The 14109-nt window shown below is 38.8% G+C and overlaps 1 protein-coding gene across 1 annotated transcript in view; it reads left to right on the top strand.

The window, feature by feature from the left end:
• The first annotated feature begins 4812 nt into the window (after positions 1-4812).
• myo1hb (myosin IHb) overlaps positions 4813-14109 on the top strand; it is a 45421-nt gene continuing 36124 nt past the window's right edge. Inside the window, exon 1 of the mRNA XM_030149831.1 lies at positions 4813-4908. Within this exon, the coding sequence (XP_030005691.1) occupies positions 4879-4908 (30 nt within the window). The 5' untranslated portion in view covers positions 4813-4878. The remainder of the gene's footprint in view (positions 4909-14109) is intronic.

Genomic DNA, 14109 nt, shown 5'->3' with positions numbered 1-14109 from the left:
AAGGTTTATATTGGCTTTTATTTCACCTTTAAACTGATTTCTATTGTTTTTGCCTGTTTTCTGTAGAATGAAGATTGGGTAAAAAATCTTCCTATTTTTCCCCCAGTGAAATATTTAAATGAATTAAGTGAATTTAAGTGAGGGAGCAAAAGACCTGAATGTCCACCTTTAAAACGTCCACCTTTAACCCATAAAGACCCAAACGTCCACCTTTAACTCATAAAGACCCAAACGTCCACCTTTAACCCTCAAAGACCCAAATGTCCACCTTTAACCCTTAAATACCCAAACATCCACCTTTAACCCTTAAATACCCAAATGTCCACTTTTAACCCTTAAATACCCAAATGTCCACCTTTAACCCTTAAATACCCAAACGTCCACCTTTAACCCTTAAAGACCCAAACTTCCACCTTTAACCCTTAAATACCCAAACCTCCACCTTTAACCCTTAAAGACCCAAACCTCCACCTTTAACCCTTAAAGACCCAAACATCCACCTTTAACCCTTAAAGACCCAAACCTCCACCTTTAACCCTTAAAGACCCAAACCTCCACCTTTGTCCCTTAAAGACCCAAATGTCCACCTTTAACCCTCAAAGACCCAAATGTCCACCTTTAACCCTTAAATACCCAAACATCCACCTTTAACCCTTAAATACCCAAATGTCCACTTTTAACCCTTAAATACCCAAATGTCCACCTTTAACCCTTACATACCCAAACGTCCACCTTTAACCCTTAAATACCCAAACGTCCACCTTTAACCCTTAAATACCCAAAAGTCCACCTTTAACCTATAAAGACCCAAACATCCACCTTTAACCCTTAAAGACCCAAACCTCCACCTTTAACCCTTAAAGACCCAAACCTCCACCTTTAACCCTTAAAGACCCAAACCTCCACCTTTGTCCCTTAAAGACCCAAATGTCCACCTTTAACCCTTAAAGACCCAAACGTCCACCTTTAACCTAAATCATCTACTGATCTAAACTGTTTAATTCCTGTTGATCCACTAATTCTATCAATCTATGTAAACAGTTGGTGTAAAATACAGTTGTTCATCTTTTCATGGTCATCAGATATGGCCATATTTGGATGTTCAGAGGCTCCATAGTTACCATGGAAACACCAAACTAGGTGCTAAACTGGGTTCATAGATAACCAGTGACCCAGTTCAAAGTTCATATTTTTAATATATTTTAATCTTTGTTTTCCCCCTTATTTACTTATAGTGGGTGAAATGTGTCTATGCTGACATCAGCACACACATAGACATGATGACATCAGCTGGATCGATGCCAAAATAAACAAAAATATGTGCGAGGGGGCGGGGCTTGTTGTGCCTGGAACCACTTGTTAACTTTGAATTTACTCTGAGTTTTCATGAGCACCTACATGATCTGGGAATTAAATACAGGAAAATACAGGATTTACACCAAAAAATGCAAAATACATTAAAATATATTATAACAAAACATATAAAAAAACTGGTGATAAATCAGTCAACCCTCCAGTATCTGGGTGTGCTTTTTAGGCACACTTTGCACTTTGTGTTAAAAAACTTCATATTATTTTTCACAATTTAAATAAGGTTAGAATTCAAAAGTTGTTCATTTTTGCAGGATCTTTAAAATTCTGGCCACCAACTAAAATTTGCACATTGTACACAAAAGAAAATTACAAGACTAGCATCTGTCTCCCAAGTGTGTCTAAAATGCACTATTTCTTCCATTATAACATTTTTTTTTTTTTTATCCGAAAGCCATTAAGGCATAAATCCTGCTTTTACAGATATCTGGGCTTCATTTGAGAGGTGAGGGTCTAAATTAGTTTATTAACCTTGTTAATGTTGCTGTTAATCATTGACATATGCCAGGCTGCAAAAATCAAATAATATGTGATTCATTTTTTTTGTAGTATTTGGAAAAAAAAACCAAACATATTTTGTGTTTTTTGCATCAAAAATGTAGTGACATCATGATGAAAAGAGATCGTTAAAAGTGTTAAAAAAAATGTAAAATGAATGATTATTTGATATGTTTGATTAGGGCTGACCTTGATTTACAAAAAATCAAATCAAATTAGAGCAGAAAAATAAATCAATATGTAAAATTTAATAGTTTGATTTATAGATGTGCCATTTTGGCACACTTTGGTGACAGATGCTAGTATTTTTGAACATTTGATCTAGCGCCAAAAATAATAATGCAAATTAACCAATGTTGCTGTTAATCATTGACATATGCCAGGCTGCAAAAATCAAATAATAAGTCATCCACTGTTTATGTAGTATATTGAAAAAAAATATTTTTTGTGTGTTTTTTGCATCCAAAAAAATGGTTTGTTTACATTACAAACACAGTATTTAAAGGGTTAAAAAAAAATGGACAATTATTGAGTATTTGGTATTTTTATTTACGGCTCAAGTTGATGAAATAGAAAAAAGTGTAAAAGAATTAAAAACAAACTGTATGAAAATTTTTTTGACATTATTCTACAAGTGTGTCAAAATGGCACACTTGGTGCTTAGTAAGGGCCTTTCTGGATGGGATACTGGAGGGTTAAGAACTTCAGTAGAAATAGAGACACAATCTGAAAACTACCACAGAAGTAGCTCCGGGTCTGTATGGGTTAAAACTCCATCAGAATCTACATAATGAATTAGATTTTGTTAATGACAGTTTTCCAACGTGCTCTCATGTCTCTGTGTTTTGGCCTGACTTCAGCAGTAATGTAAGATGGCTTTGTTGATGCTTACAGGAAGCTCCATTTTAAATTTTAAACAGACAGAATAACAGGGCAGTGTTACGCAGGTCTGTCCTACTGAACCTGCTGAACCACACAGTCCCAACATCATATACAGACATATGAGACACAGAGGACACAACTGAGGACATGAGACCAAAGGACCAAAGGGATTTTACAACCAGGTGTTTTTCACGGATTTAGTTTTTAGTTTTTTAATTTTTTAATTTATTTTTTTAATTTAATTTAATTTAATTTTTTTTTTTTTTTTTTTACTGTGGAAGTATTACAAATGCATGTACAAATCAATAAATTGATCTGAAACTAAAAAACAGTTTCAAATCCATTTAAAATGTATGAATAATGTGAAAAATAACTTTAATAAATATTTATTTATTTATTTATTTATTTATTTATTTAATATATTCTGAATATGCAATGAAATTTAACAAATATGTGAACCAGTAAAACAGAAACAATAATAAAACAAAAAACAACAATCAAGACAAACTTAGAAAAAAAAAAAAGCAAAAAAAAACAGCCCAATAGTTTCATTTACATGATCAAAAAGGGGCGGGATTATTATTATTTAATCCCACCCCTTCTCTATAAAATATTAATAATATATATTTATCTCCCTCTTCCTTTTGTATTACTCTTTTATATTTACAAATACACACACACACACACACACACACACACACACACTCATACATCCGTATACACATACATATACACACATACACATATAATCTTATACCTTTGCATTTCCTAATTGTGCTGCAAAATATAAATAAATAATAAATTCAATCCAATCCAACTTTATTTATAAAGCACTTTAAAACAACCACAGTGGACCATAGTGCTGTACAGAAGAATAAAAGCACAATACAAATTAATAAAAGCATTAAAAACATTAAAATCAGATCAAATAAAATAAAACAAGTTAAAACATAAAAATAGAAACAAAGTGTCAACATTGGATGAGTGTTAAAAGGCCAAGCAATAAAAGAAATAAAAGAATAAAAATAAAAGAAAGAAATATATACATACATATGATATTACATGATAATATTATATACACACACACACACACACACACACACACACACACACACACACATACTCATATCTATCTATCTATCTATCTATCTATCTATCTATCTATCTATCTATCTATCTATCTATCTATCTATCTATCTATCTATCTATCTATCTATCTATCTATCTATCTATCTATCTATCTATCTATCTATCTATCTTTTTTATTTGAGTACACTACATTGGATCATGTGATTAGTTGAATTCTCTGTTTTAATGATCTTCTGTCATCTGTTTTCTTCTGTTTTCTTCTGTATCTTCTTTTTTCTTCTGTATCTTCTGTATCCTCTGTTTTCTTCTGTATCTTCTTTTTTCTTCCGTTTGTTCAAACCTGCTCCAGACTCAGTGAGTGTGTACAGTATGTTGTGAATTCCTCATCTTGACTGTTGCTGTCATTGAATCAGCAGGACTTTAATCCCAGCTGAGCCTCATCATTCTGGCTCTAATGATCAAGTCAGTAATTAGTTTGAAATGCATCTGCCTAATCAAAGATCAGTAATCCAATACCTGGGCTGTAATTTTGTGGGGAGGAAGGTGAGGATGGGTCTGTGGGAGGATTGGGTTACTACATCCTTGTATTAGCCTACATAGGTGCAGACACACACACACACACACACACACACACACACTCTGAGTGGACATTTGCTGCCTGCGCTCCATGAATGTTTAACCATCGTAGTGTTTCCAGGCCCAGATCGCTCATTACTGCCTCATTACATACGGTGCAGGACCATGGGTTCTGCAGGACGCAGCGCTGAAGCCTGAAGCCCTCTTCCTGCTCCTCCTCCTCCTCCTCCTCTTCAGCCTCGGTCACTGTGAATGGTGCAGCTCGCAGCTCTGTTTGATTTGATCAGAGGCTGATGAACATCTCAGCTGCTGTTTGGTAAAAAATTTGGTTGGAACTGAAGACGCTATGGGAGAACTTCTGTGTGACTGAAGGTGGTGTCCGTTTGTGTCTGTTCAACTGTTCTCCTGAGGACTGAAGTCCCAAAATAATCTGGATCTAGCAGGTTCACCACCAGACTGACCATGACGCACATGGCCTTGGAAGTGAAGGAGGTAATGCTCTGCTCTGTGTGTTGACACTTTAGATGCAGATCAATGATGATTCATGCACTGATAGATAGAGACCAGGACCAGGACCAGGACCAGGAGTGAGAGGGGTCACATGGTGAAGCTGATCCTATGTTTCAGTATCAGAGCTGTTTTACATGGGTTCTTCCTTATGAAATACTTTCAAAGCTGACCTGCTGTTATCTGACATGTGCATGTGTTTAATGATAGAACACACACAGTTAAAACATGGTTGAATTCTTCTGATTCCATCAGAACAGGGCACGCAGCTGTGAGGATGCACCTTACAATAGTTTGAATTCCATTCTAATCTACTGTCAAGTGAAAGGGACTCATGTTTACCTTTACCGTCATTGGTCCATTTACCTGTTTTCTTAACCCTTTCATGCATAGTGGTCACTACAGTGGACAGCTATTCTCCAGCTGTTCTCTTGTATATTCATGAATGTTGTTGTTTTAGTTCCATATCAGCCGACACAGCGGACGCTTATGCATCATCCCATACACTGCAATTCATACCATTACTGTAACTTTGCTGTTCTTGATAAACCTGATCTGCAGTAACATGTTTGAGTGTAAATCAATTACTAATTATTAGGCTATTAGACCGTAATTAACAGTTTTCTTGAACAAAAAGTGTTTTTTTTTTTTTTTTGCATATTATTACCATGAATTGAGTAACAACTAGTATTAGTGTATATTAAAATGTGAGAGAATGGCATTTGTGGCATTAAAAATGTTTTTATTTCATATTTTTCACACAGTATGTCACTTTCTGATGATGGGTTTTAAATACATGTTTCTTTGCTTCAAAATTTAAACGCATGGTGATCCAGGTGGTCCAGGTGAGTGGACATTTTTGTAACTCCATGAAAAACAGGGTCGTAAAAAAAATTTAATTGCATTGTTTTTGTCATGCCTAAAGAGAAAAAAAAATCACTCAAGAAGAAAATATTGACTAAGGTTCTCATAATTCATGCATGAAAGGGTTAAAAAAACAAAACCAACCCTTCTTTATCACCTGACAACAAACATGACACTAACTTCTGCAGTTGTTCTCCAGCTGTTGGATGCGTTGTTCTTTGTGTTTGTCCACAGTTACATGTTATGAGTCTGTTCAGGCCCCTGAAGGGTGTTTGGGGGGGGTGGGGTGGGGGGGTGGACAGTGGGTGGTGCACTTCTTTTGAATGGGTCACAGAGTATGTGGTTAAAAAAGCATGACAGGGAAAGTGTAAATATGACTAAGGTTACACCCATCTGATATTAGGATCAGATATCAGCCCCGATATCAACATTTGAGCTGGATCTGGGGTCAGTAAAAGCAACTGATCTGTCAGACTGATCCTTCCCCTTTAAATTTTTGTTGAACATAATTCTAAAAGTGATGTGACGGACCTGTGTGGGAAGGATGTGGTTAAAGCTCTGGAGATAAAGCTGTGAGAAAGAGAAAGTAAGAGTGAAAGTGAGTTCCCCTCACCTTATTTATTTATTTATTTGAACATCATAAAACAGCAGGAGAAAATAAAAAAACAACATCACTCAAACAAGTAACATCATTGTGCAGGAGAGGTTAGAAACCAAAAAAGGCTTATGTGAATACCTCCCTGGAAATAAACAATACACAGGAGAAAAAAAGAGAAAAAAGAAGTAAAAATACAATATAACTGAAATAATAAACTAAAGTAAAGACAATTAAAATGCAAATCAAATTACAAATCCTCAAATCAAATACAAATCAAATGATATACAGTCTTACATTTTTTCATGAAATACAGTCCTTTTCAGATGCTTTTTAAATAATGATAAAGAAGATGTTGATTGAAGTTCAGGTCGTAGATTATTCCACAGATGTGGTCCATGATATTTGGAGAATACTGACTGACAGAAGTTATCACTAGGCTCTTTTTCATTGGACACCTGCACAGAACTTTACCCATATTTACTAAATGTGTTAAAAACAGAAGTGCGTAATGTCGGTTTTTCCATTCAATCACAAATGTGGTGATTTATTAATTATCGTGAAATGACATGAGAAATCATTCCATAAACATGGTGACAAACATAAATATGGTGTTGATTTACAGATATATTCATTATTATTATATATTACCCCTCTATCTCCTACTAAATTCTAAACTGATTCCGTTTCCCAGTGAGTCCACACATACCCACACATGTTTGGTTTAAACTCTTCTTCTCTGGTTGTAACATCTTTCGACATCCATATTTTTTAATCATGTGACTGTGGTTGCAGAAAAAGGTCTTTCCATTGCAGTTTTGCATGATATACCATTTGCGTTAAGGCCGAAACACCACCTCTTACCAGCGCAAAAACTTTTAATCAAAAAAATGCGTGTTTTTCCATTAGGCACATTTTTATTATATTCACACAATTTGAGGGTCAGTGGAAAAGCAACTATTGACTACCTGCTGCCCCTTGAAAACTAATTAGAAACCGGAGGGGGGACGATGTGCACCCCCCCCCCCCCCACACACACACACACGGATTGAGGTCCATGGGGGGGATGCTGAGAGATTGATACTGTTGTGATGTACAACAATAGTCGTAACGCACCCGCACACACGCACGTATGAACCCCCCCCCACCCACCCCACCCCATGTGTTCACATTTGTGTCGCATGAGTGTCTCCCACAGATGAGAACCTCTGCACTAAATCAGCAATGATATCAGATCAGTATTGGGTATCGACTGATACACAAGGTCCCCGCATCGTTATCAGCATCAGAACTGAAAGAGTTGGATTGGTTCAACCCTAAATATGACCCTGACGACATTCAATGTGAATTTAAGTGATGACATAAACTGTTTGCACTGTCCCAGTTAATTCTCACATAGTGACACTTGGACAGGGTGTCCCATCTGGACACATACAGAACCCATAGAGCATCATCTATGGACATGTTTGGACGCCTGGAAGACATGTGGACAATGCTAAGGTTACAGTTTTCTGTCTGGTGTAGATATGAAAAAGTTTGTGTAGGGTTAGAAAAAGGGTTAGAGGAAAGGCTAAAATAAGAAAAAGAGTAAATTAACACCACAACATAAACCTTTGTCACCTGTTAGTTTAAGGCTCCGTTCACACTGAAGGTAAATGTGTCCATATGTGACCTGGATCTGATCTGTTAAGGACAGTCTGAACAGCACTAATCTGACCCAGACCACTTTCATACGTGGTCCTGAATCTGACCCGAACCACTTTCATACGTCGTCCTGAATCTGACCCAGACCACTTTCATACGTTGTCCTAAATCTGACCCGGACCACTTTCATATGTGGTCCTGAATCTGACCCGGACCATTTTTATCTGTGGTCCTAAATGCGACCCGGACCACTTTCATATGTGGTCCTAAATCTGACCCGGACGACTTTCATACGCGGTCCTAAATCTGACCCAGACCACTTTCATATGCAGTCCTAAATCCGACCTGGACCACTTTCACATGCGGTCCTAAATCCGACCTGGGCCACTTTCATATGCGGTCCTAAATTGGACCCGGACCATTTTCATGTGTGGTCCCAAATTGGACCCGGACCATTTTCATATATGGTACGAAATCTGACCCGGACCACTTTCATATGTGGTCCTAAATCTGACCTGGACCACTTTCATATGTGGTCCTAAATCTGACCTGGGCCACTTTCATATGCAGTCCTAAATTGGACCTAGACCATTTTCATATGTGGTCCCAAATTGGACCCGGACCATTTTCATATGTGGTACGAAATCTGACCCGGACCACTTTCATCTGTGGTCCTAAATCTGACCACTTTCATACATAGTCCTGAATCTGACCCAGATCGCTTTCATAGTTGGTCCTAAATCTGACCTGGACCACTTTCATATGTGGTCCTAAATCTGACCTGGGCCACTTTCATATACAGTCCTAAATTGGACCCGGACCATTTTCATATGTGGTCCCAAATTGGACCCGGACCATTTTCATATGTGGTACGAAATCTGACCCGGACCACTTTCATCTGTGGTCCTAAATCTGACCACTTTCATACATAGTCCTGAATCTGACCCAGATCGCTTTCATAGGTGGTCCTAAATCCGACCTGGACCACTTTCATACATGGTCCTAAATCTGATACAGATCTGATATTTTCAAATGTGTTTTCAGTCTGAACGTCCAGGTCGCATTTATCCGACCTTTACGTCATTGAAATGCGACAAACGTCCCAGGTGCTCGTCCCAGGAGGAGGAGGGGAGGAAAAACCATATTTCCTTCTGTAAACACAGTGTGTGTCTGCGTGGTCACGTATTCCATCAGGACCTCTTTAGTGCATGTGGGTCACTTCAGGGTCACATTCAGTTCAGACTCAAAACTGATACAAGTCGCATTTAATGTGGAATATGAACCAACACACAAAAAAATCAGATTTGACCAAAACATCTGAATTGTGCTTTAAAGATTCATATTTGTCTAAACCCACTTTTCTTAGTCTGTGGTTCACTTCTTTGTGTATTTGGACCCTAATAGTTCATACAGTTTGAATTTGAACCCTTCAGCTGCTGCAAAACTATCTTTAGATTCATTTGGACAAAAATCCAGTGGATTTCTCCAACCTGTTTGAATTGCTTCTTAATTAGTTGCATCTATAACTAGTTCCGTCTCCACATTTGCACATATAAGGTCCAGACTTCAGACGAACATTTCTCCAGTATTTCTACGCAATTGTTTGTCAGCAGCAGCGGTTGGAGTCCATACTGAAAATATGTCCAAACTTGGAGCCCGTTACCTCAAATGTTCAGTTGTTGGTCGAATGGGACAGAGCAGCACAGCCGACCACCTGGAGGGGGCGGGGCCTGAAGTGGCTCATGTGCATTTAAAGGGCCAGCGCTCCAAACCACCTTTCTGGTGTCATTACTCAGAAATAGGGTTGAAGATGGACCTGTGGAGTTGAATTAATGAAGAATTCAGACCCAAGCAGAGCATTTACAGTTTATGGAGACCACAGGGAAATGTGGGAAAAGGAAGAATAACATTAAAAAAAGACTAATATCACTGATTTAAGAACTGCTCTGTGAATGGAGTGTTCCACCATAACCACCGCAGTCACCTCCTCCTCCTCCTAAGGGTTTGATCTCTTCATGACGTCACTCAGTCCATGTTGTAACTGTCAAGTATCTAAGTGCTTACACTGACCTCTGATGTCCTTATGTCCTTTGTGTGGACACTAGTCACTAAAGGGTTAACCTGGATACCAAAGACTTATAACCAAACAGCAGAATGTGAAAACATGGACCTGAGATTAGGCTTGGTTTGTAAACTTGTTTATTTTGGTTTTAAAAGTGTTAGGAAGTCAATTCTAGGATTTTTCACATGAATTCGCTCCAGTTTATTCATGTTCTCTGAATAGACAATTAAAATAAGTGCAAATTTGGTTTAAACAATCAGCTTTTAATGTTGCTATATATCTACTTAGCAGGTAATACTAGTTTCAACAAACATACTGAGCAGGTTCAAATTCTTTACAAGTGGATCACAAGTTGATCAGACCTACGACAGCGTATTAGGGCCACATAACAAAATGAAAACACTTGGCACTATGAGAATAAAGCTGTTATATTCAAGAATAAAGTCATTATATAATGAGAAATAAAGTCATAATTAAAAAAAAACCCATCATTTAAAGGTGCGGGAGACTTTCGTGACCAATTTTTCATCACATCTGTAAAACATCAGTCATAGCCTAAGTATCACGACTCTGCAAGTCTTTGTGCCATTACTCACCTGAATCTCTTGCATTACGGTGAACTGTTTCTTAGTGCCATCCACCATAAACAAAACCATGTGTTTCCAAACAGAGTGGGGAGGTAACTCAGGCATCTTCGGAATTTGGTCACGTTGTGCATTGTGAGAAGCGAAGGCTCATATTATATGAATGAAACAAACACGACACATAAACGGCTGAAATGCGGAAACAGCTGGAGGAATATGCTGGAATAGGCTGGAGGAAGGGAGCTCCTGCCGTTTCCGCATTATGTCTTTAGCAGCTGCTGCTGCCAGACAGCAGAACGAACCGGCGTTTCCCACAATGCACGTCGCGACAAAATTCCAAAGATGCCCAAGTTACCTCCCGGCTCTGTTTGCAAACAAATGGTTTGTTTATGGTGGATGACACTTTGAAATTGTTCACTGTAATGCAAGAGATTCAGGTGAGTAATCACAGACAGACTTACTGATTCGTGATACTTAGACTATGACTGAGGTTTTACACATTTGATGAAAAATTGGTCATGAAAGTCTCCTGCACCTTTAACGAGAATAAAGTCATTATATAATGAGAATAAATTCATAGTTTTAAAAAACTCATTTAACAAGAATAAAGTCATAATATTTCGAGAATAATGTTATAATGAGAATGAAGTCGTACCCACTCATTGAATAATGTAGAACTTGGAACATTTTGTGAAGTTCTACTTTCATTTGGGGTTTACGCACAAGGCCAAATACTGAGTCTATCCCCCATCAACACATTGTCATTAATCTAAGGACTTTGAAGACAGTTCGCACATGTTTGGGTTTGTTGTAAGAACTGAACTGATTTGTAGCAAATTTCCTCTTTTGCGGAGGAGGTGGTTCCACCAGAACTATATGGTTTATTGTTTCTCAAGAAAACTGTGAGGATTCTACTTTGAGTTTTGGAGTCCAACAGAAGTGAAAGATGCCACTTCGCTTGTTGCGTTCGCTGTAAAACCCGAAACTCTGTCCAATTTTCAAAATATTATGACTTTAATCTCATAAAAGTACAACTTTATTCTCATTAAAAAATGAGTTTTTTAAAACTACGACTTCACTCTTATTATGACTTTATTCTCGAAATATAATGACTTAATTCTCATAGTGATAAGCGTTTTTATTTTCTTATGTAGCCCTGATACACTGTCGTACAGACCAGTTTAGAACCAGTGTCCTGGAGTTCATCATTTAACATTGGATTAATTGAACATTGACACCGTTTTACAGCCCATAAGGTGAACCAGCCCTGTTGAAATGCTCCTTTATCCCTGTACATAATGCCATCGGTGCAGTGAGGAGGTGGAGGTGGAGGTGGTGTGAAACAATAGCGACAGAGGAGGTAGTGTATATAGTGTGTTGTGGTGGGGGCCTGTGACGCTCAGGTTTCTTCAGACACCTGGAGCCCCCTAAATGTGTGTTGCCCTGGGTGATTTGTGGTGTCAGTCAGCGGCCCACGAGGAGCGCTATCTCTTTCAGGAGCATAACTGGCACTTTGTGGTGGGGTAACAGGATCCTTCACCATGTTGGACAGACGGGGACAATGAAGCGCCCGCTCAGCTCAGATACACTTTCCTCTGCTGTTGTGGCCTGGCACCAAAAGTTGGTATTTATGATAGTTCCATGTTGGATTTCCATAAATGCCCATAAAAAGGTGTGGCTTTCTTTTGTCCGGTCTCTACACAGGGAACATTATTTGGTTCTTACTAAGATTCAGAAGTGTTAGATAACTGATCTTGTTTAAAGGAGCCGTATGTAGGTTTGGTTCTGCAGTCACATTCAAAACACTGCAGAGCATGGTAGCCCCCCCCACCCCTGCCCCAGACTAGAGGTTACCAGATGAACGTCTACTATAAGGAGCTACCATGGCAAGTGATGAGTCCTACATCATAATGGAAATGAAAATAATGAGACACTGACCGACTTGAGTGTTTCAGATGATGGACATCCAATAGTGTAAAGTGAGGGTGCAGTCATGTGGTGCTGCTTCCACTTCCTCTGCCTCTTACTGGGGGTAGAGGTTCTAGGACCATCATGGGGCGGCCATGGCTCAGATGGTAGAGTGGGTTGTTCACTAACCGAAGTGTTAGCGGTTCGAATCCCGCTCTGTCCCAGTCATGTGCCATTGTGTCCTTAGGCAAGACATTTCACCCTCCTTGCCTCCAGTGCTGCTACTCACACTGGTGTATGAATATTTGGTGGTAGTCGGAGGGACGTGGATTGGCAGCCACGCTTCCGTCAGTCTGCCCCAGGTCAAGTGTGGCTACAAATGTAGTTTACCGCCACCAGAGGGAGAATGTAAGAGTGAATGAAAAATGGATCCACTGTGTGCTTTGAGTATGCGAAATCTAATCCATTATTATTAAATATATATACAACCAACACATTTCCCACACAGAGTATATGATATATATAATTAAGCTGTGTTCACATTTCAGTATCACAAATAATACAGAGTAGTAACTAGGGAGGGGAATCGATAAGAATTTAATGATTCCGATTCTCTTATCAATTCCCTTATCAATTCTCATTGGGTGAGGGAATAAAAGAGTACAAACGGGTGTGTTTGCATTAACTGTCTTTTATATGTCCATCTATGGTCAGAAAATATAACATATACAGTATGTACAAATAATAATAACAGATAACACCAGTCCCGGTCCGTGGTGGGGGCACTGTACAGTGAAAGTGAAACTTAAGACACTTTACTAATTTCTCTATGTCTCCTGTTGTTGTGCACCTCATTTCCTTTCCCAACCTTCTGAAACTTTTATTTGAGGGAGTACAGGATGTTTGTTGCCCCCCCTCCACCAGAACCCAGCCCGGATGACGCCCTGGTGTTCGCACTGCCGCAAAGATTCACAAGCATCACTAAGTATCGTATCAGCTATGTGACATTCCTGCAAATGAATTGCATGCTGTGGACGAATGTTGGAGCAGATTGGAGGGATTTTTACCCTTTGAACAAATGGAACCTTTGCCAGTGTTAAAATGGACCTGGTGTCGTCTGTTTGGAGTGTTTCTGCCTCAACGCCATGTTGGCTACGTTCTGACCAAAACAATGCAACGTACGTGTGTCAACATCACGCATGCGCAACGAAGGCAGAATCAATACGCAGAATCGTTAAGCAGGCAGGCAAACGATTCCAAGGAATTGAGCTACTGGGAACTGGTTCTCAAAAAGAACTGTTTTTCCAATTCCCATCCCTAGTAGTAACTTATTCAGTTCTGTCAGAAAATATCGAGACTACTGACAAATAACTAATGTTAGCAGTGGTCATATTGGTCGACCCGCTCTTCACTGTTCCATGTGAATAGTCCACCAAATTGTACAGCAGAGACAGCAGACACATATCCAGGCACTGACTTGGATTCTTGGCTTCGTGCCACTGATGCTGTGGTTATATGTACGGCAGGCA

The sequence above is a fragment of the Sphaeramia orbicularis genome, chromosome 12 (genome assembly GCF_902148855.1).
Source record: "Sphaeramia orbicularis chromosome 12, fSphaOr1.1, whole genome shotgun sequence".
NCBI lineage: Eukaryota > Metazoa > Chordata > Actinopteri > Kurtiformes > Apogonidae > Sphaeramia > Sphaeramia orbicularis.
The sequence above is the reverse complement of the archived record's forward strand: the minus strand, read 5'-3'. Positions and strand labels throughout refer to the sequence as shown.